The 24,780-nt window shown below is 48.0% G+C and overlaps 1 protein-coding gene across 4 annotated transcripts in view; it reads right to left on the bottom strand.

Annotated features, from left to right (window-relative positions):
- CACNA1D (calcium voltage-gated channel subunit alpha1 D) overlaps positions 1-24,780 on the bottom strand; it is a 309,771-nt gene that overhangs the window by 75,817 nt on the left and 209,174 nt on the right. For 3 of the 4 annotated variants that reach the window (XM_069475891.1, XM_069475893.1, XM_069475892.1), the window contains exons 10-19: positions 17,540-17,627; positions 16,185-16,211; positions 11,775-11,935; positions 10,627-10,852; positions 10,287-10,494; positions 7,631-7,751; positions 4,472-4,586; positions 3,890-3,956; positions 2,968-3,034; positions 1,974-2,121 (exon numbers count right to left, since the gene is read on the bottom strand). In XM_069475891.1, coding sequence (XP_069331992.1) covers positions 1,974-2,121; positions 2,968-3,034; positions 3,890-3,956; positions 4,472-4,586; positions 7,631-7,751; positions 10,287-10,494; positions 10,627-10,852; positions 11,775-11,935; positions 16,185-16,211; positions 17,540-17,627 — 1,228 coding nt within the window. Of the gene's footprint in view, positions 1-1,973; positions 2,122-2,967; positions 3,035-3,889; positions 3,957-4,471; positions 4,587-7,630; positions 7,752-10,286; positions 10,495-10,626; positions 10,853-11,774; positions 11,936-16,184; positions 16,212-17,231; positions 17,292-17,539; positions 17,628-24,780 lie in introns of all 4 variants that reach the window. The other variant, XM_069475890.1, reaches the window with a different exon arrangement.

Genomic DNA, 24,780 nt, shown 5'->3' with positions numbered 1-24,780 from the left:
CAGACACGTGGGGCTGTGAGACCCCAGGCAGGGCGCAGCTGTCTGCTGTGCTGACCGGGCACAGGTGCCCCAGAGCGAACTGGCCGTCACCCCCACGAAGCATCCCCTGCGGGCTGCGGCACGACCAGCTCTGTGCTGGGGGCGTCACAGAGACCATCCCACTGCATCCTCAGAGGTGGGGACTACTGCCCGCCCTCCTAGCCTTAGGGAAACTGGGGCTTATGGATATGACAGAACATTAAGGTGACATACGTAGTAAGGACCAGGGGCAGATTTCCCACCCAGGTCTGCGTGACTCTGAAGTTTCTCCAGTACAACAGAAAGCTCAACTGCTTATTGTCCCTGCCTTTAAAAGGAAGCCGAGGCCAGACCCCACCTCAGCAGTTCACAAAGAGACAAATCCCTTTCTTATACTGCAGGAGGGCTGTATTAAAACAGGACCTGCACTAGCTGAGGATGGGGGAAATCTCCTATTGTCTGGAAATTTTGTCATACGTGTTATTTTTTAAATTTTGGAGTTGACCCCCACCAAGCAGTCCTTAGACAGTGAAGATTGCATCCTTGCTAACACGCAAGGATCCTACTGCGCCATGTGACAGGGCTCTCGCGGACTCCTGCGGTCCGGTGATGTAAGGACGGCAGGTCACGTCGAGCACCCCAGACCCTGGGCTCCAACGATGGCTCTCCAGGCCGTGAGGAGCTCGCTGCTGTCTGATGTGCCGTGGGCTAGTTAGCAACTGAATAGCCTTAGCCTCAGTCATCCTCCCTAGAATCTAAGGATTTGGGGGGTGGTTATATAGAACAGAGATAGGTTTTCCTTTAAAAAGATTTTTTCACTTTCAAAACTGGAGTCAACTTTATATGAAGGTGACCCCTCCTTCAAGTCCTCCCTTTTGGAGTTGCTTAATGTTAGATATACCCCTCGGAGGGTCTGGAGGTTGTCAGCAGCTGAGTCTGAGAAGACCTTCCGAGGCCGTGAGTGCAGGGGTGCTCGCAGCTTTTGGGGAAAATAAACCTATTCCCTCAATGTATGTTTACACAGTAAGCTGTGGGTGTCAGTAACACCAGTTTAATAACCCTTTTTTTTTCTTTTTAATGGACATCCAAATAGTGATGAGCTGTAAAAAGTATCATCAAACCTTCATATCTCTAAGGACTCGGCATGCCCTGCTTCCCACCTGTGTCTCCCTGGGGCCTATGAATTATACGGAGTTCTTCTCCGACAGCCCAAACCTACTTTGCAATTCTAGAAACCTTTCCAGGAGCCATTTATTCCCCCTGGCATTTTACTCAATCTCAGATGATTTAAAACCTAGAAACCAGCTAGTAAATAAACGTCTTCCTCGTACAGTACTTGTGAGTCATTGCCATGTTCCTGGTGAGCACCTTATCATCAGAACATGAGAAATGCTATTTTAAGCAGCATATTATGGAGCTGAAGTGGATACTTACAACCGATAAAATATCACTGCACAATATTACTTATCACAAAACTCAATACAGAAAAATGATCAACTAAATGGGATCTCAGGATGAAGGCATTGTGCAGACCTTGGTCACAAAATTCTCATCCCACAGAGCATCTTAATGACAATCCCCTTGGTAAGAGAGGGTCCTATGGCTGGCCAACGTGTGGAACAGTGCAGTGGGCTCCAAGTGGAATATCTGGTGAGGACGAGGCATCTCCCCATTGCTGTCCCCATGCAGGGGTTGAGAGAGGAAGCGAATCCAGACTGGGGCTCCCCCCAGGACCTGGTCACACCCCTTCAGGAACAAGAAGGCTAGGAAGAGAGGGACTGAGGGCAAAGGCAATGGAACAGGAGAGGGGTCGGCAGGAACTGGGGGCCCCAGGGACACTCGGGCCCAGAAGGGGCTATGACTCACTTCCCCTTCCCCCGCCCCAGCCACCGGCAAGCAGGCTGTAGAGGCGCTGGTGAGGCACGCAGTGATAAGACTAGAAATGAGATATTTACGGGTTGGTCTTGCTGAGAATGAAGAAGGCGCTCCCTTCAGGGATGGGGGCGATTTTCTCCTTCATGTTCAACTCTGAGATTCTGCGAGGACGGGGACCAGCAGGAACCTCAGGTTCATCCTCTTCCTCTTCTTCTTCCTCTTCACCTACTTCAAATGAAATACTTTTTTTTATAGGCATGAACGAGTACATATGGGTTTAAATTGTTCTCAATTTCACATTAAAATTTGGCTTATGGCTGGGCATGGTGCGTGATTCATGCTGCAATCCCAGCACCTTGGGAGGCTGAGGCAGGAGGATCGCTTGAGGCCAGGAGTTCAAGATCAGCCTGGGCAACAGAGCGAGATCCTGTCTCAAAAAAAAAAAAAAACAAAACAAAAAAACCCAAATTGGCTTAAACTTTAACATCTACCTGCTTACATTAATGAAAACTCTCCTGCTCCCTCAGAACATGGGCCGAGTGCACATGGGGCTGAGAAGCATCCCTGTCTGGAGAGCGTGTATAGTTGTGCCAATGGGGTTCCCACCAGGGTGAGATCTAACGGCAGATAAAGGTGGTGGTGGGATTCTCACTGCCATCCTGCCAGCACTTGGCTGTTTCCACTGTAACCTCTTTGGCTCAGCTTAGCCTGGACAACTGTGTGTGGGACTTCAAGCCATGGTCAGCCCACAGGGTCCCCGGCTCCCAGTCCTACCACATCAGCCAATAAAGGCAGCAGTCAAAGGTAAAAGTGCAGGTGAGTAGTGACAGTGGGCACTCCCGGAGAGCTTTCTCAGCACACGTTCCCTCTCCACCCCCTGGAATTTGGGTTACACGTGCTGCTGGGACCACAGGAGAGAGTGGAGCTAACTGGTCCCCAAGGTGACTGGACCCATGGCCTCAGTGGCCTCAGCAGCCCCATGCATATGCTGCTGGCTGGCGGCTTGTCACAGAGTGGCAGCATAGCCACATCATGCACAGACTGAGAGCCTGTCTCTGGCCACCACCAGCATACCTGGCACGTCACAAGGTGGGTAGGGGTCCTTGTCTTCATCCTCTTCTCGATAGTCATCAATTGTAACCTGCAACGACAGAGACGTTTGGGGAGGAGGGGAGACTGACCTAAGTGTGCTTCAGAGGGCCAAAGCGAACAGCCACCCTGGCCGTTCAGCACAGGGCATGGGATTTCTCTCCCAGGTGTGTCTGTGTGTGAGTGCATAGGGACAGGCAGACGTCCCCAGATGGTGATTCTGCTTCAGACAGAGGCCTGAGGGCAGATGAGGAGATCCGGCCATGGATACCCAGCCCCATCCAGGCTCTGTCCTTTCCCATCCCCGTACAGTCACACGCTGTGTGATACCCGCATCTCACACTCCTGTCTTCCTGCTCCACTGTGAGCTCCGGGACGGCAGGGATTTTGTCTATCTTCCTCATTACTGAATCCCCAGTGTCTGACACATGATTGCCACCCAAACGGTATTTATCAACTTGAGGAACAGATGAGCAAGACATCCAGAGCTGTCATAAGTGGGACGAAGTCTGACAGTGCAGCGCTGACGCCACCCAGACCACCTGATCCTGGGATTGCTTCTGGAAATAGAAATCTATTAAAAATCCCTGATTTTAATACCTACTCAGAAGATGCTGATGTCATCTTGACCATGGGTCAGGTCTGACCACACTACTCCAATAAAGAAAAAAAAGTGGTCAAACCAACTAAATATCTGTAATATTGGTTCTCTGGTGGAATTCTGGTTAGGAGCCAGCTAACTGCCCTCCCTCCACAACCCAGGAAGCCAGTATCTATACAGTGTGCTATACTCTTTCACACCAAAATATCACAGGTGTGATACGTAAGATACTTCCACAGTGTTAAGTGGTATACTTTTGGAGATACCAACAGAATCACTTTGAAACAAGTATTTTAGAATAAATACCTTGTTGTCACTGTTGGCTATCTGGTTGACTTCTGGTTTGTTCTTTTTATTTTCTAAGCTCTCTTTTCTACAGAGAAGAAAAAAGAACATAAGAAACCAAATAACCATATAACTATGTATAAAAATGCTAATCAGGATTCTGAACCAACAGTGCCCCAGTGAAGGACAGAATTTAATTGGAAACAACACTAACAGCAAGAACATAGCACAACCCAAACTCAGAGCTTCTGTTAGTCTCAGTGCAATGGATTCATTACACAGATCATCTTATTAAAATTCTCATCCAAGAGCTAATCAGCATTGAATGCATCATTTATTTTATGACGCCAAAATTAACTGCAGCAATTCTTTAAGCACAGGGACATGTGACTCCCATTTGCAGCTCTGAGGGACAAGTGTCAAGGGCTTGGCTTCTGCCCAAAATCCCATCCTTTTTGGTCTGCACCACACAGTCACCCACCATCTGCAAAGCGGCGACGTGGGGGCTGCAGCTGCCCTGAAGCATAGGGCCCACCGGACCCCACCTGCGTGGGGCTCCCCAAGCAGCCCCTGGGCCAACACCTCAGGGGAAAATGGGGTTACCTGGCAATCTTTTTCCTTTCCTTTTCTTCTGCTTCTTCTTTCTGAGCAGTGTTCAAACTTTCAGCATCAGCCAAATTGTCTACAGCAATGGCCAAGAAGACGTTCAGTAGAATATCTAATTTGAAAAATTTAAGGGCACAACAACACTTCTGATTGCAACTACATACAGTCAACAATGGTAACACCACGTCCCTCTGCGTTCTGGGAGGCTGGTAGCAAGTGACTGTCCCTAGTGCTACACTCACTTGATAAAACCAGAGGACCAGAGCTCTGTTTTTGTAAAAAAACAAAACAAAACAAAATAAAAACTCAAAAACTGTAAGAAGACAGTCTGGAAAGAAGTAAAATTAAGATCCACTAAAACCCATGAAAACCTGTATGTGTGTAACTCTATACATCCATGTACCTACAGTTATGTTATACATTGTATAACAATCCATAACATAAACATGGTGTAATTAAAGAGTACTCTGTGTGTTTTTTATTTCTTTTAAAACACATACCATAATGTACATATTCAAGGGAATGCTTTTCAAAATAGACTGCTTTGAAAGCTGCAGGTTATTCAAATGATGTCCCTATTGCCTGTTGCATAAAACCATATCAGACTTTATCCTTTGAAGTGACCTTCAGAGTCTATGCATAACTCACTCATTTCTTCACTCCACAAATACCGACTGACAATAACATGCCCGACTCACTGCCAGACGGTGCTGCCCTTTCTTCCGAACAGTTCCACTGTGGCTAGGTCTTTGATTATTGTGGTTGGACTTGATTTCTACAAACAGCAGAAACTTTTTTCTCTTTGCAAATCACCGAGACGGGTGATTAAACAAATTATGTTTCTTCGCTCTTACTGTAATATTGTATACAGAGTTTCCTTGAATGTTTTCATTTTTAAAAAGTATTCTGAAGAACGTTCCCAAATCAGAAGATGCCTGCTTGTTATTCACTCACTAGCAGTTAAGTACACTCTTGAGAAGCACAAGGATCAGAAGGCAAGAGATGAGAAGGCTTCCCCTATGTGACGAATGCCTCTCTCTGCTGCACACCCGGCCATCCGCAGGCAAAAGCTCAGGAGCCCAGGGACCCCGAGCAGGAGCAGCACACCACCGTCCCCCATGCCCTGTGCAGTCTGCAGTCTCGGACAGGTTGCTGAACACATAAACCATCATAACCTAACAAGGGCCTGAGGAGGAGCTCTCTGTAAGGGGACATCACGCTTGACTAATCTATGCAAGGCTTTAAAGAGGATAGAAACGTGAGTGAATTACATTAAGACATTCAAAATGCCTTTGACAGGCTAGCCTGTTTTTTCACTGGAGCTGCAGTGAGCCAGAGGAAGCAATTTGTCCTGGGCTGGAGACGGCCGGGTAGCAGGAGCACTGCTCTGACGGGCATGGGGTAATGGTGGCTTAGGCAGGTGGTAGTGTCTGGGTCTAGCTGTACCGAGTATTCCCCTCAAGGATTTCAATTGAGGAATAATTACCTCCCTAGCCTTGCAATGACACTCAACTCTTTAGGTAGTAGAAAGCAAATCCAGAGTAATAAGCCACAGGAAGACCTTACAAGCTTGGAACAGATGGTTTCCAGGAACAAAAACCCATCACCTGCATTGAGAGGCACTATCCAGACCCTCCTGAACAGTGGTGTGCTCCGGAATTCACTGAAAAAGACCTACCAAGCACCTGCACTGTGCCAGCACTGTTCTGGGTGCTGCCGGCACGGAGGAGACACCACAGACTGCAGCGTCTATTCTAGCTGAGGGAGACAGAGCATAACTCCCCAAGCGCCTCAGAGTGTTTTCACAAAGAAAACTCGACACGTGAGCAGAGAGAAGTGGCCAGGGAATAAATCTCTGCAGACTTAAGTCCAGAATAAGGGTCAATCATGAGGAGAGCAGAAAAAGAAAATATTAACCATTCATTTCACAGACATTTACCTGGGGCCGACTATGTGCAAGGTCCTGTATTATACTGAGAGATGCAAAGGTGAAAAAGAAGATTCCTGACTCGCGGAGCTTATCATCTAATTGGGGGATGGAGGAGTACCCCCCCCCCCAAAATTCCAGTAGACGGCAGAGCCTACGTGCAGTAAGAGACATGGATAAAATCTGATGGGAATTCAGCGGCAGGAGAGCTCATCTCTGGGTGGGAGACAGGGCAGAGGAGGCTTCCTGGAGGAAGGGGCCTTAGACCTGAGTTAGGGAACTAGGAGGATGTGTATGTGTTGAGATGGGGGTTTTCACAGAATACCTGGTAGCACAAAGCATCCTCCTTGTAGAAAATGGGGCAAGTTTGCAGTGAGGTTGCTACACTGCAGAAAATTCATCAATGAGCCACATAAGATTAAGGAGGAAACAGCTTAAAGGGATCTGGGCCTCCTTAGAAGAATCCAGGTCAGAACCCTATAAAATAGAAGGGTGAAGACCAAGAGGTGGTATCATGGTCTGTACATTGCTCACCCACCAAACATCCATCAAGGCCCCCGTATGCCAGGTCTTGTGACAGGCTTGCAGGACCTGGAGATAAAACAGACACACCCAAAGACTGTGGGGTCAGGAGGGTCTGAACAAGGTAAATACAGATCCAAGGGCCAATTTCAGAAGGCCAGGGTTAGGGAGTCCCCTCTTGGCTGGGAAAAGGAGTACAGCGAGTCAGAGAAAAGTTGCACATCATAATTTAGCAGCTAGCCAATGGACCTTTGATCTCTGAGGACAGACCAGCAAAGCAAAATTAGGCTGAGGGGAGCCTAGGTCAATCCACCGAAGATGGCTCCACATCGGTCATGAAGGGTCTTAAGAAGACATAGATGTGCCCCTAATCTCCAAAGGGTGGTGACACGGAGAACCACCTGGCCTTGTCCTGAGCCACCCCTTGGGACCCATGCAGGGGAAGTGACGCCAAGCTGGATGACCACTGGTGCCGTCTCACACTTCTTCCCCCGGCTTGCAGTCCCCAAAGCCCCCCACCCCGGAGCTCCACTTACACAACACTGTCCCCCAGCAACACTGTGCTAACGAGGGAAAGGCATTCACCTCCCTGCCACACTGCTACCACCACCGCCGCCGCCACCGCCGCCGCCGCCATGGGGAAATTCAGAGAAAGAACAAGACGACGATGACAACGGCAGCAAATCCCTGGTCAGCCTGAAGGATACAGTTACCACAAATGAAGAGGATGATGAAGTAGATGCAGACAATCATTCCTGAAGAGGACGGGCCCCCATAAGCCATGATGCCGTCGTACATCACAGCATTCCAGTCTTCACCTGTCAGGATCTAAGGAACCGAAACCGGAGTCAGCCAGCAGGCGGACGCACAGCTCACAGCTGCTCTCTCGGAGCGCCCTGGGGCTGTCCGAATCCGTACCATGCAGTCTGCACTGAACAAATCCGCTGTTAGCCCATAGAGTTCTCCCAAAACATTATTTTTAAATGTTTCATAAATAGATGAGTTAATTCTTCTAGTGAAAAAAAAAATTTACGTTTAAGACTTACGTACCTTGTGATTATATCCCAGCCCAGTTCGAGTCCCCTCCCCAGTGTGTCTCTCTGGAGCCTTCGTCTACGGATTTCAACACACACACACACACACACACACACACACGTACGCTCAGAGAAAACAAGCACTGGATGTCTTCTCTGAGTGTTTAGACATAAAGAGTATCATGCTATGTGAATTTTCTGCAACTGGTTTGTTTTTTAATTCAATAAACTCTGAAGACCCTCTTTGTCAGAAAAATCATCTCACTCTTTTTGACTGCTGCTTAGTTTTCCACATAATCAACTGTAGAAATGGAGAATTATATCTACGAAATTTTAGAAGCAGGAAATTTTAAATGCCTCACGTAAATTTAAAACTCCCTTAACAGTAGTTACTACCAACCACGTGAAATTTTAAATCTAATCTTCTCTACTGATACTTGATAAATCATCAAGTAGATGAATATGGACAGCAAGAGAGACAGAGAGAGAGCCTGAGCTCTTTTACCTTCTGTCTGTGCTAGATATCCTAAAATTTTAAACTGTTATGGATCACAACCAAACAGAAAAATGGGCAATTTAAAAAAATAAAGTCATTCATTGAAAAGGAACTATAAATGGCTCGTAGTTGTATGAAAAGACATTGAGCTTTACTCCTGATAAGAACAGTATCAATTAAAACTACAATGAGATGCCATCTCCCCCTAGGAGACGGCAGCAAAAAGTGTGACCAGCCACTGTGGTGAGAGGCAGAGAGCAGTGGGCAGTGTCCGCACGGCCGGTGGAGGGTGAGTTAATACGACTGTACGGAGAGCACTTGGGCAAAGGTATCGAAGTTTAAAACAGACATACCCTCTAAACCAGCAATTCCATTCAGATCTACCCCATCATGTATGTTCACAGTCACCCACTGAAGCCCTGTTTACATGGGCCAAGACTGAACACAACGGCATTCATCCGCAAGGGACTGGTTACACGAATTATGGTACATAATTCAGGCAGAATTTATGCAGTGTTTACGAGGAAAAGGTGACCTTTCATGGACAAAGCAGGAAGGCTCTTGAGGATACTTTACGTGCCTTTAAGTGATAAAAGCAAGACGCAAAACAGTCTGTAGAGTAAGCTACCATGTGTGTAAAGTCATCTACAGGTAGGTAGGTTAACTGATTTATATCTATAAGCAAATAGAGACCCAAGAATTCACAAGAAACTGTTAATGGTGGCTGCCTCCTAGAAGAGAAAATTAGTGCCTGGGTGAGAGAATTATTTGTCATTTTAGATCCTTTTGTAACATTTGAATTTTGTGCCACATGCGTGCACAACAACATTAAAAGATACTTGGTTCTCTGAAATAAATCAGGAAAAAAAGAATACCTGATCAGCAGCCAAAACTTAAATATAATTGAAAAAATAAAACTATGGCTTACAGCAGTAATTCCACATACCTCAAAATGACAAAGTGGGGAAGAATCTTACAGATCATTCCCTTTAGTCTCTGTGTTTTTGTCCAAAAGGGATAAGGGACTTGTTCAAGGTCAGAGAGCCACGCATGGGCACAGTCGCTAGGGGACTCATCTGTCCACCGGCCTTCCCATGATGTCTCCCTGCCTCTCCTGCAGGGCTCTGAAGCTGACATCACACGTGAAAAGTGATGAGGACAGATGAGTCTTTCAAACTCACCTGCCAGGCTCTGTCCAAGGCAGGGGATTTGGAAGACCTCGGCTGAGAGTCAGGGGAGGTGGAGAGTGTGCCGCTGCTCTGAGCATCTGAGCCATCGGTGCCTCTCCGCAACCATCGCTCCCTTCTCAGCCCAGTGCCCGCTGGGGCCCCAACAGCACCGCCACCCTCCGAGTCTGCGTGTCCTCACCCCACCACAGGAGGACAGAAAGGGCACAAGGCTTCCACAGTTCCTGTCCCCCAATTCCCTTGACTGAACACCAAAGCCTTGAGGCTTCAGAATTCATTTCTTTGCATGAATCTGTTATAACTAGGATTATACACTTGCATGCAATCAAAATTAGCAAAGAATAAGAGAATTTTAGTCTATTTCACAGGAACCTCATAAAATCAATCAGAAAGCATTTTGGTTCATTATTTTGTAATATAGCTAGTAGTCTTATAAAACATTAAATCACATCACACAGACGGAGGACAATACAAAATGAATAACTTAAAGGCACAAGATTGACCAGGGCCATTACTAGGGCAGAGATTGTTAACAAAAAAAACAAGGAATCTTATTATCTTACTGAGTTGTGAGCAGACAAGCAGGCCAGAGAGCTTTGGCTGCTGCCCACCACGTGCTTCTCAGGGAGAGAGAGGAGGGGCTCACCTGGAACACCGTGAGAAGTGCTTGCGGGAAATTGTCGAAGGTGCTCCGCTTGGTTTGCGTTTCATCGAAATTAAACTTGCCGCCAAACAGCTGCATCCCAAGCAAGGAAAAGATGATGATGAAAAGAAAAAGCAGAAGCAATAGCGAAGCAATGGACTTCATGGAGTTTAACAAGGATGCCACCAAGTTGCTGAGGGAAGTCCAGTGCCTATAAGTCAAAACGAGGGTGTGAGCTCAGAACACCTGGGTGGGACAGAGCAGAGCGTCACCTGACCAGGGATGTGACTGGTCGCCGCCTCATGGTCCGGAGACACCCGCAGGGAGACACATGCTTCCTCACCTGGTCACTTTGAAGATTCTTAAGAGACGCACACACCGAAACACAGAGATGCCCAGGGGAGACATGATTTCCAGTTCCACCAAGATGGTTTCAGTAATTCCGCCGCACACCACGAAGCAGTCAAACCGGTTGAAAAGAGAGACGAAATATGCTTGGAGGCCCAAGCTGTACATTTTTACCAGCATCTCGCAGGTGAACAGAGCCAAGAGGACTTTGTTAGCAATATCTGGAAAGACAAAGGGCACCGTCCTCGGGATCGTGTGGGAGACACTCAGATGCCCCTTTCCTCCTCGCACCCCTCCCCGTCAGCCCCTCTCAGCCGTGGCAGGGATGTGGCCTTAACCTTGATGTCTGTCTGTCTGCCAGGCTCTTGTCCTGCTTCTGCCTACGACCCAGGTGTGTGACTCTGGAGAAGTTGCTCGATTTCTCTGGGCCTCAGTTTCACTGGCTACAAGATGGGGAAGGGCAGCTCATCATATGATTTCTGAAGTTTTCCAGCCCTAAAAGCCTATGATTCTGCACTGAGACCATCATATTATATTTTTTTCATCACACACAAAAAGATCTGTCTGATCTTGCTTGTGGCACGATGCTATATCAGAAGCAGCCACTTATCACTGTCATTTCTAACAGCAGAAAATACCACCGTGCAGGCTGGAGAGGTAGAAGGAAAGAGACTGGACTTGATATAAGGAAGAACTTTTCAATAGCTCAAAACTGTCAAGCCCAGAATGGGCTGTCTCTGGAGATGAGCTCCGCGCTCCCCACTGCTGGGCCATTCAAAGCAGGGGAATCAAAACCACTTGCCGAAAATACTATGCAGGAAGATAAAGCTTCCCCATTGGAGGCAGGAAGGGGATTATGAGGGCCCCTCCAACTCCAAGATTCCTCGATCCTAGGTTGTCTCAGGGTGAGGACAATTACATGCTCGGCATCAGCCAGCTCCAACGTGCTTCCCCACACGGCACAGGCTGGGCCCTCACTCCAGTGCTTGCATGTGTTTGGATGGTTCTACCATCTTCCAAGTTAGTCCTCACTAGAAACATTCTAACACTATGTTAAGTATCGATGAGATAAGACTCAACAGCAGTTGGACAGCCACAGGAATCTCCAGCTCAGAACAAAGTAAGAACAGCCTCTGCTTGTACCTTGAATCTGTGTCAACCAATCTGGCTGGTTGTAGTGCTCGGAGGAAATGGTTAAGGTGTTGAGAAACACCAGGACAATAACCAGCCAGTAAAACGTGACAGACTTCACGGCAGCCCTACATCTTCTGCGATTGAACCGGTTCCAGCGACGCCAGCGTCGACTGAAAGACAAGCAAACATTACTCCCTAGGCGACAGATACAGCATCTGAGTGTCCAGTGAACATAACTGAGAAACAATGTGGCTTTCACTCTGGAGGTCCAGATTAGGGTGGGAGTGCAGGTAAGAAAGAGGAGAACAAATGGCATGGAAATCAACAGACCTCATGATAAAAATTACATTGGTCTTAAAGCACAACTTTTAAAAGTATAATCTTGACTTGATCATGCTATCAGTTTCCTTCCTTATGGCTTTAGAGAACTTCAGAATCTGTCATATGCAGCCCTTATGCGGGCTAGAAAATCTAGATATTCATAGGTTCACGTGCAGATGCAAAATCGCACTCCCAGACATATGCGGTGCATACACCCGCCATATGGGATGCAGATCTGTGCGTGCTATCAGTGCAGAAAGCCACTTAGCTTATTATATACATGTCTCACAGCATCTCAATCACCATACAGAATTTATCAGGCAGCAAAGTGCTCCAAAACCACACTTTTCTTTTTAAGGAAACTTTCCATCATTTCTTAAGTCTCTGAGGTTCCTCCAGAGCCTGGCAGAGTTGTCAAAGCTGAGTGTAGGACATGAGTCTTCATACTGAGTCATCAGGTGCCCTTTCTAACTAGCGATGCTCAAAATATACCTTTAGGAGAAAAGCCAATATTGAATCGTGTTTTCACAAAAATAAAATGAGCTGAGCCAAACAGACAAGTAGCATGTCCTCCACCCACCTTCCGCTCCTGTTTGTAATTAGGGAAAATATCCTCTGCCTTAGCCTGTTCCCCTGTGGAAAACCTTCCCTGCCACAAGGGGGTGGTTTGGTCAAGTGCACCATGAGCTGCTGCTCAGGGACCCGGATCCCTGGGAAGGGCCAGCCCTCTGGAGACTGTGCCGCCTCACTGACGGCAACAGGGCACTGCCTCTAGGAGCCTGAGTCAAGAGGATCTCCAGGCTGTCCAAGCTGCAGCCCTGGCTGACTCAGCTATGTTGCTATGCAAAAAAAAAAAAAAAAACCCCACAAAAAACACAAAAACAAAAAACAAACACCCAAAAAACGTGTAACCCAGGAAGCGAGCAAAAGAAGAGTTGTGCCAACTCTTTTTTTTTTTTTTTTTGAGATAGAGTCTCACTTTGTTTTCCAGGCTAGAGTGAGTGCCGTGGCATCAGCTTAGCTCACAGCAACCTCAAAGTCCTGGGCTCAAGCGATCCTCCTGTCTCAGCCTCCCGAGTAGTTGGGACTACAGGCATGCACCACCATGCCCGGCTAATTTTTTCTATATATATTTTTAGCTGTCCATATAATTTCTTTCTATTTTTAGTAGAGATGGGGTCTCGCTCTTGCTCAGGCTGGTCTCGAACTCCTGAGCTCAAACGATCCGCCCACCTCGGCCTCCCAGAGTGCTAGGATTACAGGCGTGAGCCACCGCGTCCGGCCTGTGCCAACTCTTTAAGACATGGATCAGGCAAGGTGTATTTTGTTATTGCTCTTGCTGTGCAATTTCCAATGGAAAGAACAGCTAGAAATATAACAGCCAGTATGGAAAAACTCTACCAAGGATGCTAAAGGCTCTGTCCCACTCACAGTTAGGTTTCTCCTGGGATGCATATCTCAGCACACTCAAGCAAAGTGGCCTGAAAAAGACCCAGCCCTGGTGGGTCTATCTCACAGCATGGTGACAAGGCACGAGTGTCTCCCAAATCCAGGAAACCTCATCGTCCCATCCTCTGGAACCCTGCAGCACCCCCACCTGGCCCCTCGCTGGGCTCTGAGTGCCAGGTGGCCCAGGCCTGTTCTTCCACGAGACCAGCATCCAAGCACTGACTACGTGCCAGGCACCGGGCAGGTGGAGGTGAAGAGGGCATAGTCCCACAGTACCTGTCCCCGAGAAGCATACAGGGTTGTGGAAATAATGACTGTAAATCCACACCGAGCGCTGTTCCCAAGGTGCAGGGTACAGAAGCAAAGAGAAGGGAGCCACAGTGCTCTTTGGAAGAGTCAGGGAAGGCTTCTCCAAAAAGCAGGGTTTTGGGCTGGGTCTTGATCCATGAGTAAGAGTTCCCCAAGGGGGCAGAGGAAGGGCACTCCACCCAGTGGAGACGGCATGGCCAAAGGCACTGAGGTGGGCAGAAACAGAGCATGTGGCACCTCTAAACTGAGAACAGTCCAGCGCAGCTACGACCTGGGGAACATGGGAGGGATGTCACCGGCGGGGCGGAGGGTGAGCCAGGGGCTAGATTACGAAGGCATTTATATGCCCTTTGGCAACACAGAGCAATAGAAGGGCTCTTAACTTTTTTAAAATCGGGTTTATTGAGATGTAATTTATATTCGATAAAATTTGCTTTTTAGGTATATACAATCAAAATATAGAATATATCTATCACTCAAAGCAGTTCCTTCACTGCCTTTCGTAATCAATCCACCATCCTCACCCCCAGCCAACTACTGCTCTGCTTTCTAGCACTATTGTTTTGTTTTATCCAGAACGTTGTATAAGCAGAATTCTATACTGTGTAGCCTTTTGAGGCCAGCTTCTTTCACTTAGCAAGAATACTTCTGAAATTCACCTGTGTTGCTACATGTCCCAGTAGTTCTCACCTTATTGCTAAGCCGTATCCCATCACATGGATGGATCACTGTCTGCCCATTTGCCATTTAATGAACATTTAGATTATTTCCAATTTGAGGTAACTACAAATACAACTGATATAAACACTCATGTAAAATTTTTTTGTGTGTGTAGGCATATATCTTCATTTCTCTTATAGAAACACCTTAGAAGTGGGATGGATTGCTGGGCCATATGTTTAAACTTTATAATAAACTACCAAACTTTTTTTTTTAATGGCTGTGTCATTTGACATGTCCACCACACTATATGAAAATTCCCACTGATCAGCAGAACTTGTCAGAACTCGGTATTGTCAGATATTTAAATCTGATCCACTCTACTAGGTATGCGGGGGTATCTAATTGTGATTTTAATTTGCGTTTTCCTAACAACTAATGGTCATTTCATATGCTCATTTGCCATCCACATTTCTTCTTTGGTGACATGCCTGTCACAATCTTTTGCCCATTTTTTATTGGGCTGTTTTTTTCTTTTTTTGGACAGAGTTTTGCTCTGTTGCCTGGGCTAGTGTGCCATGGCATCAGCCTAGCTCACAGCAACCTCAAACTCCTGGGCTCAAGCGATCCTCCTGCCTCAGCCTCCCGAGTAGCTGGGACTACAGGTGTGCACCACCACACCCGGCTAATTTTTTGTTTCTATTATTAGTTGCCTGGCTAATTTTTTCTATTGTTAGTAGAGGTAGGGTCTCACTCTTGCTGAGGCTGGTCTTGAACTTCTGACCTTGAGCGATCCTCCCGCCTCAGCCTCCCAGAGTGCTAGGATTACAGGCGTGAGCCACTGTGCCTGGCCTTATTGGGTTGTCTTCTTATGATTGACACAGTACTTTATGTATTATTCTCTCTACATATACCAGATACCAGTCCTCTATTAAATATGGTTTGCAAATATTTTTTTCCAACTCAGTGGCTTATCTTTTTGTTTTCCTTTGAAGAATAAAAGTTTTAAATTTGATGAAGATTAATTTATCAGTTTTCCCTGTTATGGACAGTACACTGGGTGTTTGTCTATCTTAAGAAAACTTTGCCTAACCCAAGGTCACAAAGATTTTCTCCTATGTCTTCTTCTAAAATTTTTGTAGTTTTAGGTTTTATATTTAGTTCTATGTCTACCTCAAGTTAATGTTTATATATAATGGTAAAATGTTTTTAATTAAAAATAACATTTATATGGTAAAGTACAAAATCACAGGTATATGGTTCAATGAATTTTATCAGCTGAACATGTAGCCCTCATCCAGATCTAGAAACAGAACATTACCAGCACCTTAGGAGGCTTCTTGAACTGCCCCCTTGCTATGGAAAGCCTTTGAGCAGAAAAGTGACAAGTGGTAGCTGTCTTAGGGAAATGACTCAGAAAATGAAGGACCGAGAGGCAAAAAGCTGTTCGTTATTGTGTCTTGTTGGTTTGTTTTGAGGGGAGATCTTCAGTACCTACCACACTGCTCCCTGCGGCAGACACATAATATTTAATGCACTGGCTGAAAGTTGGTATCAATGTTATAACCCACAGTAAAACTCAAGTCCAGAGCAATTCTATGTAAAATTCAGAAGTTAAAACAAACAAACAAAAAAACCGCAACACACAGGCAAAAGAAAAAACAGAAAGACGATACTGACCTGAGTTTGGATTTTGAGATGGCTTGACTGAAAGAAAGACAAAAAGCGTTAAGATTCCTGTTCAGAAGGCTTGAGCACACGCTCCCCGTCATTCCCGCTATGGGAAAAGCCATGCACAGACGCCTGGGCCGAGCACCCCGATCACCGCAGCGGGCCAGCTGGGGAGGCTAGAGCAGAAATCAAGGTGCTACCGGTGCGGGGCAGGCAGCCGGAGCACCCTCCAGGGCCCAGGCAGGAGAAGCCTCTTCAGCTGGACTCCCTGTATGGCCCTGATGACAGGCAGCAAGGCCAGAGGTCCTTCTCCCGCCACCCCAAACGGAAGGCAGCAGGGCCCCTCCTGCCCACAACGCAGCCACTCGCTCCACATCAGCACCTGCCGCTACTGTGGCAAAAGGAGCACTGCACCAGGAGCCCCGGCGCGGCTGTTCACCAAGTGGCTGGGTGTGGGAAAGCAGCATGCCTTTTTGAGCCTCAGTGTTCTCATCTGTAAAATGGGCAAGACAAACTCATTCCCTGCCTGCTTCATGATGTCGCAGGGAGGGCAGAGCAAGAGAATGGAGGCAAAGTCATCTCATAAACTGCTGACATTCTGCCCATATCACATTCTTTTTTTCAAACTCTGCCAAGAGCAAGATTGAGTTCTCTTAAAGACTACACCTGTAACTTTACAGAGATGAGACCTAAAGGATATCAGCAAGACGCAAACGAAACCACACCACGTGGGGCTCCCCTAAAGCGGGCAGTACTCAGCACATTCCGCACTGCCGGTGCCCCACGGCTGCAGCCCAGGTCATCTAGGAAAAGCCAGCGATGTCACTGTGAGCCGCCCTCCACCGCTAGGGGAGGGTGGTGCACGGCTCCAAGGAGCAGCGCCAGGTGCAGCGGAGGCAGGGCCCTGCTGCCCAGCCGCTGGGTCTGCGGTTGGGCAGGGACCGTGAGTGAAGGGAAAAAGTACGTAGCACATTCTAGTCAGCAACTCCGCCATACAAGCCCCTCTGTCAAAGCATGGATGCCAAACTCAGACTCGAAGGAGAATCAGGCCTTTACCCCCACCGCTGACACCCTGAGGGCCCAGCCTTGGCCGCGCCTCTTCTTCTCCACCAGCACCTAATGAACACAGCGGGGTGGCCGGGTTAACTGGCACTCTCTTCACCAGCTCCGCTGAAGCAGGGACTACTTCACGGGAGGCAGCAGGTGAAATGTGGGGGGCCCCCGAGGGGCCTGGCACAGGAGGAAGAATGCCAAGGGGTGGGGGGCGCCCACCCGCCCCTCCTGCACCGCTGCAGGCCAGGCCTCACTGCTTGCTTCTCTGAGGCCACAGGAGGGGAAGGGAGGCAAGTGGCCTCCGCACTCACCAGAGACTCCCACAGCAGCCCTGGGTCTCGCCTTCGCCACTCACGTTCTCCGTGTTCACAGATTCGGTCTCACTGGTGGGCATGCTAGCTGTGGGGAGAGGAGAGGGCTTTAGACAGCGCGCTGGAGGCGCTGCACACCTAGGAGCAGGCCGGATACGGACCTCTGCCGCCAGGCAGACCCCCAGGGACCGGGAGGAGGGCAGTGAGGGCCCTCAGGGGCTTGGCTGCCAAAGGCAGGGCTCAGGAGCCAGGCGTCTCCACTGCAGGCCAGCCTCCACTCCCGTGACGCCGAGAAAGCCCACAGAGTCGTCCGCCAGGAGGAAGTTCTGTCCACCCAGATACTTCCCAAGAAAGGGAGCCGAGGGGCCAGACTGAATCCTGTCCCTGGGCCTGGCACCAACTTGATTACCTCATCTCCGGGATCACACTGAGAAGCCACCAAAACATCACAGAGACACAGCTTTACCTGTCCCAACAGGTGTATATAGAACACCTGTGAACAGACCTAACATTTCATAAATAAATTATTCTAAATATACTGAAGGAGAAGAGCTATTATGGATGGGGCAGTGCATACAGGTACCACGCACAAAATCTTTTTAAAATGTTAAGATCTCTACTCCTTTTTTGCTCATTTTTATGTGACATCTAAGTTCTGCTGAGCTTGTGAAGCTAAGATGCAGAAAGTTCTCACTAAATAAGCTGGCACTAGAGCAACGAGAAAGCATAGGTGTGGGGTGGAAGGAGAAGGTTTTTACCAACCAGCGAGCAGAGGGCAAAGTTGACTGTGGTCCCAGTGCCACTGGGATCCCCGGGCACGTCTCATGTCTCCACGGCATGATCCTGAGCACAAGTGGAGGAAACGTGGGAACACACCCGCTAGTGTCAGGAGGTCCAGGGACCACCCCGTGCCACCAGCTGGCACATGGGCATCTTTTCTCAAGTACCTGATTCAACCTGTGCACGTCATGAACTGCTGGAGGCCAGGCAGGGAAGGAGGTGCGGGGGCCAAAGCACCCACCTGGAGCAGCACCAGGGAGAGGCGACCCCCAGAAGATTGCTATTAACGGTGAAGAAAGCTGCCGCAGGGGTCTGTGCAAGAAGTTCCAGAGTAAAGAACAACTAATTCCGCTCTGTGGGTAAGAGAGGTGGTCACTGAAGATGGAAACATGGGACAATCACCCAAACATGTGCACTTCCTTTTCCTGATGCACAGTTTTGAATGGGGGTGACTGCTTCCAATAGCCCTCGTGGTGTCAACAGAAAAGGCTTCCCGCTCTGGGCTCTGCCCACATGGCCCTCTTGGCAAGGACGCCTTAAGTTTCATCTGCAAAAACTGGTACACATGGTGCCTCAAGCACTGTGGTGAAGGCTCTGAGGCCCAGCTGGGCTCGGAGGGAAAAGGGGCTGGATCAGTCTGCTCTGTCCATGGGCCTGCTGCCCCTGCTTAGACAAGAGGCCTAATGCAGTTAATGACAAGGACACAGGTGGAACCTGGCTCAAAGAGCCCAAAAGTCTGACAGAGGAGTTTCCTAAGGGGCCTGAGACAAGCTTCCTTTCTTAAGCGTCCAAAGGACTGAGCCTGCTTGAGCAGGAACCTCAACAGCCATATCCAGGACATTCAGGCAAAGGTTTCAAAAGCGAAGGCCAAATGAGAAAAATCAGACTCACATCACACTATTGGTACTCTCATAGAGTAACATTTTTCTTCTTTCGTTAGCTAAGTCAAAAGAGACCAATTATAAGACCTTGATTCACTTTTTTGCTAGTCCATGCAAAAAAGCACAGACAAAAACAAATCAAACCCTCTCCCCCCACCCCCAGCCCCAATCCAATCATGGAAAAACTTTTAACAAAAACTCCGTTAATACACATAGATACACACACACACACACACACACACAGGTTCCTCACTCTGACTTGAGCAGAAAGACTAGAAAATTGTAAAATTCAATGCAGTTCATTGTTGTGGGTTCCTCTCCTATCATCCCCCTTCCCTTCAGAGACAGGCAAAGAAAATCCCAGGGGGAGACCCTTTTCAAATCTGGCCACGAGTCGTCTCCGTGCAGTGTTCTCCTTGGTGGTCGTTACAGCCACTAAGGGGGTCAGAGGTCCGGGGCAGCACATTGGGGAGTGCACAGGCCCTGGCTGTTCTGATTGTCCCCGGGCAAAGTGCCACCTCTCTCCGAGCTGCCTTCTCCTGTCCATGACATGGTGGTGCTAACTCCACAATCTCGAAGGCTGTTTCTATCTCTAACAGTTTACTATCTCATGGTTCTAATATTAATCATACGAAAACATTAGTCATTATTTCCAAAAGAGCAAACTTCTGAACAGACTAAATCTTTGTGGCTTTTTACTCTCGGGGACTCTATCTCATGCTGATATGAGTACAGTCACTGCATTTCATTCCCAAAGCTTCATTTTTCAAACAGTCTGATTGAAACGGATAAACTGCATACTGCTGATGTAAGGGGATGCCTCTGTTTGCATCTCTAGCTCCATGCCAACTATCAGTGTATGAAATGTACGGGTTGTTCCCTAGACTGACTGGGGAGGAAGACAAGAAACAAAACCAAACTCCCCAAGCAGCCACTAAGAGAGGATGACAGCTGCACAGCACTGCGTCAGGGCTGCACGGAGAGTGAGGAGGGTCCTCCTGCTCTCTGAGCGGCCCCTGCCCTTCAAGTGGGGTGGCCAGATCTGAGTTTAACGTCACATCTGTGACCTGACTTCTTCACACCTCCACTTCCTTAGCTGCAAAACAGGCAGTACCTACACCTCGTGCGGCTGCTGGCAGGACTACAGATGAGATGAGGCCCGCTGGGTCCCCGGGGCTGGGTGGTCAGGGAGCCCACAAATGTCAGCTCTGACCATCACTCCGGGAGAGCACCCCTGGAGCTCCCTGGGAGCAAAGCGACCGACCCTACGCTGCCTCCACCTGACCACCCCTGTCACCGCACAGACAGACCTGTCTGGGGTGAATGGCCTTCCAGACTTGTGGATTAGCTTTCAGTTCTTGCCCAAGTGGCCAAAGTCACTCTTACTTTGCACCTTTTCTGCCATAAACTGAGTTTCTGTCTAACTCAGCCTGTTGTAGGGACACCAACAGAGCGACAGGCACATAATAAATCAATCTTTTCCAGAATGCTGTCGCTGGGGCCGAGGAGGGGTGGAGGCAGAGGGAGGAGGAAGAGGACAGTGACTATGCCAGAAATTGGTGACCTCCTTTGGTCCTGGAAACAGACACTGATGCAGTCCCTAAATCTGAGTGGAGGAACCCAGCCCCAGCTGAGGCCCTGGCAGCCTCACTCTCTCGTCCAGCCCCGCACTCCCTACCACAAGACAGAGTATGTCCCTTTTCAAAAGGATGGAAGAAATCAGGCCCGGTGGGCATAACCAAAAACCTTGTTTGTACATTAAAACCGTTTACCCTTCACTTGCGCTAGGCATTTTTTAAAATGTTAATAAATCGATATGAGTTTTACCTCATTTAGCTCCAGTAGTATCTCATTTACATTTTTAAAAAGCAAGACAGAAGAATCCCAGGCTGTTAGAACTGAAAGGGGCTTCTCAGAGCACACAGATGAACTCTGATTTCACGGGTGAGAGAGCTGGCCACCTCGCCGTGGGACAGTCAGCGCAGGCTGAGAAGGCGCTGACTTCCACTCCACTGGGCCACGCTGCCCTGTGCTTGCCTTACCTGCCTAAATATACCGGTATACAGTTTGGTGCTGGTATATACTTAAAACTCCACAAATCAAAAGTTCCAAAAAGCCAAGCAGGTCTGTTATCTATCAGTGTTGGTTTGCTATTCGGATGTATTTATTAACCCCTAGAAATCTGGAACATAACCAGGTCACTTCCAGCAGATCAGCCTGGTGACTGACAAAAATCAAGCTGCACCGGTGACTACTGGGGTTTTATAACAACCCAGACAGAAAGAGTTATAAAAACCCGTGGTGAGTAAGTCTACGGGCAAATACTGCACCACGTGCACCTCTCCTGCCTGGCTCCCCAGCACCGCGACTACCCCGCTCAGGGCAACTGCTCTGTCCTGTGCAGCAGGGATTCACTGTTAATTGCTGACTAGTGGCCAGGCCTCACTGGGGTGCAGGAAGATCCCTCAAACCTCCCCCTCCCATGTCACCTATGGGTGCCAGCCCCTCCTGCAGAAATAAGCCAGGGGCCGTCTGCATGTGGAGAAGCTATAAGACCTTTCCCCTGACACATTCCAGGGAACTTTAGAGCTTTGTTGGGTAAGTTTTTTTTTTTTAATATAAATTCAAAAACTATTTTCAGTGAATCTGGGTGAAACCAGGCATCAGGATAAGCCTGTCACCTGTGATGGGATGCTGACTGGCACTGCAATCTGCCTGCTGAAAATCTGGGGGAAGCTCAGGGGCTACGCTTTGCAATCTATTCCAGGCACCAGGATCTCTGGAGCGAGCAGCAGGTGAACCCTTAGGCCCAGAGTGCCAGTGCACTGACAGGGGCCGTGGGTGCTGCCGTGGGTGCGGGGAGGGTGCCAGACGGTGGCCCAGCACATCCTGGACTACAATGGGAGTTTCCAAGGCCTTTGGGTAGGTCGCCTGGGCCAGGCCCCAACTTGAGCACTCTCTGCAGATGTGAGTCACATTGTTTCTAAGATCTTGTACTGGATCTGGATGCCATAACAGGCCATATCACAAAAAATCCACTGTTTCTCAGGCCAGCACAATAACTAGCATTTTCACCAATGTGTAGAAATTTCTCCATCTACTCTCATTCTGAAAGACAACATACCTCTCAACCAAATCTGCCTGGCTTGTGAATTCAGAGGCAAGTCAACAAGCACACGTGAGTCTACATGTGGGTCCAAGTGGGCAGCCTCAAAATTATGCTCACCATTAACAAGCGCATCAAAATCTCAGACCAGCTTCCTTCAGTGACGGAGGCTAATGAGGTCAGACTCTAGAAGAGATGTCAGGAAAACTTGGTTCTCGTCATTAGGTGATAAGGGGACAAGTGCCTTTTCCTCCCTGTGCTTAGTAACCTGATCTGTAAGATGAGCTGTAGGACAACATCATCACTAAGATCCATTTACCTCTGACCTGCTATGATGGCAGGAAGCAGAAACACCCCCGAGCTGTCTGGTTTTACTACCAGCAACTCGGGGGTTTCCCTTGCATTCCCCCAGCTCTGAAAGGACTGAAGGGGATAAGCAGCACTGTGAAGCCCTTGCCACCACAGGAGGGCGGGCAGGAGTCCAGCAGCCTGCCCAGGAGAACTGAGTTGGGCCCTCTCGGGGCACAATGCCCCAGGGAACAGAGTGGAACACAGGATGGAGCAGCCTGAGAGGCCTCAGTCACAGCAGCCCAAAGGAAAGACTCGCCACATGCCAAACTGAGCCCAGCGCTCCCCAGCCACACTCAGGGATTTGTTTTCCCATTTCCTTCCTGGTCCCAGCAGCCTAAAGCTTCTCACTCCTTCCTTTCAAAAGAAGGGGCAGGGGTGAGGCTAGACAACTGCACAGGGCAGAATGTGGCTACTTTCCTACAGGACAGTAGGACTATCTGACATCAAGATCTAGTGTTTTCGCTTCTGCACAGCCAAAGAAACAGTCCAGAGAATAAACAGACCACCTACAGAATGGGAAAAAATTTTTGCATACTACACATCAGATAAAGGACTGATAACAAGAATCTATTTAGAACTCAGGAAAATCAGCAAGAAAAAATCAAGCAACCCTATCAAAAAGTGGGCAAAGGACATGAATAGAAATTTTTCAAAAGAAGATATAAAAATGGCTAACAAACATATGAAAAAGTGTTCAACATCTCTAATCATCAGGGAAATGCAAATCAAAACCACAATGAGATATCACTTAACCCCAGTGAGAATGGCCTTTATCAAAAAAACCCAAAACAACATATGTTGGCGTGGGTGTGGAGAGACAGGAACACTCATACACTGCTGGTGGGACTGCAAACTAGTGCAACCCCTGTGGAAAGCATTATGGAGGTATCTTAAACAGATTCAAGTAGACCTGCCATTTGACCCAGCAATCCCATTACTGGGCATATACCCAAAGGAAAAAAGGTCATTCTGTAACAAAGGCACATGTACCCAAATGTTTATGGCAGCACAATTCACAATAGCAAAGATGTGGAAACAACCCAAATGCCCATCAATACATGATTGGTTTAGTAAACTGTGGTATATGTATACCATGGAATATTACTCAGCTATAAGGAATGATGAAGATACGACATCTCTATGGTTCTCCTGGAGAGAGTTGGAACCCATTATATTAAGTGAAGTATCCCAAGAATGGAAAAACATGCATCACATGTACTCACCAGAAAATTGGTTTCCCTGATCATCACCTAAATACAAATCTGGGAACGACACCAATTGGACATCAGACTGAGGTGGGGGGTGGGGGAGGGGATGGGGGTATGCCTACACAATGAGTGCATTGCGCACTGTTTGGGGAGTGGTAACACTTGAAGGTGCTGACTCGGGAAAGGGGGGGTGGGGAAAAAATATGAAATTATTGTTTTTAACTTGCACTGTTCACTTAATAATTTATCATGAATAATAAAAAAAAAAAAAAAAAGATCTAGTGTTTTCATCTTATTTTCACGACAAGCATGAGCAGTACCATGATGTAACAAGCCTGCCAAGTCCAAAATGACCCCAGACATCCCCTGAAGGCATGTGCACATGTAGGGTAACAACATCTCATTGCTGCAAGAAGCCAGACTCTTCCTGGAGATGTGGGTCAAGGCCAGACCAAGGTCTCCATGTCTCAAGCAAGAATTACACCAAGATGCTATTTCTGCACCCAGTGACACTGGCAGCATGGCGTCCACACGGGGCTCCTGCCCCACATGATGCCAGCAGTTTCAGGGTCCTTCCTTAAAAGTCCCTAGTTATTTCAGTCAATAAAAGACCATCCCCACTAAAATAACATTTCCTGAAAATATCAGGCTGCTTCCTCTCCCTGAAGATCTCAGGAACCTAATGGAGAAGCCACAAAAATTCTTAGAAAGTCACAAGGCCCGTGCCCCCATTCAGGAAGGTGGGCTCGAGGAGGGATGTTTTCTCTTCTGGGGGCTGAAGCCACTCATCTCATTCTGGTAACCCACCCAGAACAATATTCCTAAGTCAGTCTTTAAAGTCATGTTTTCTTATGTCTATGACAATATTTCCTGCTTAGATGAAGCCCATTCTTCTTCCAGAGACCTCAAGGAACT

Source organism: Eulemur rufifrons, chromosome 7 (genome assembly GCF_041146395.1).
Source record: "Eulemur rufifrons isolate Redbay chromosome 7, OSU_ERuf_1, whole genome shotgun sequence".
NCBI classification, from domain to species: Eukaryota; Metazoa; Chordata; class Mammalia; order Primates; family Lemuridae; genus Eulemur; species Eulemur rufifrons.
Note: the sequence above shows the minus strand (reverse complement) of the source record. Positions and strands in the feature narration are given on the sequence as shown.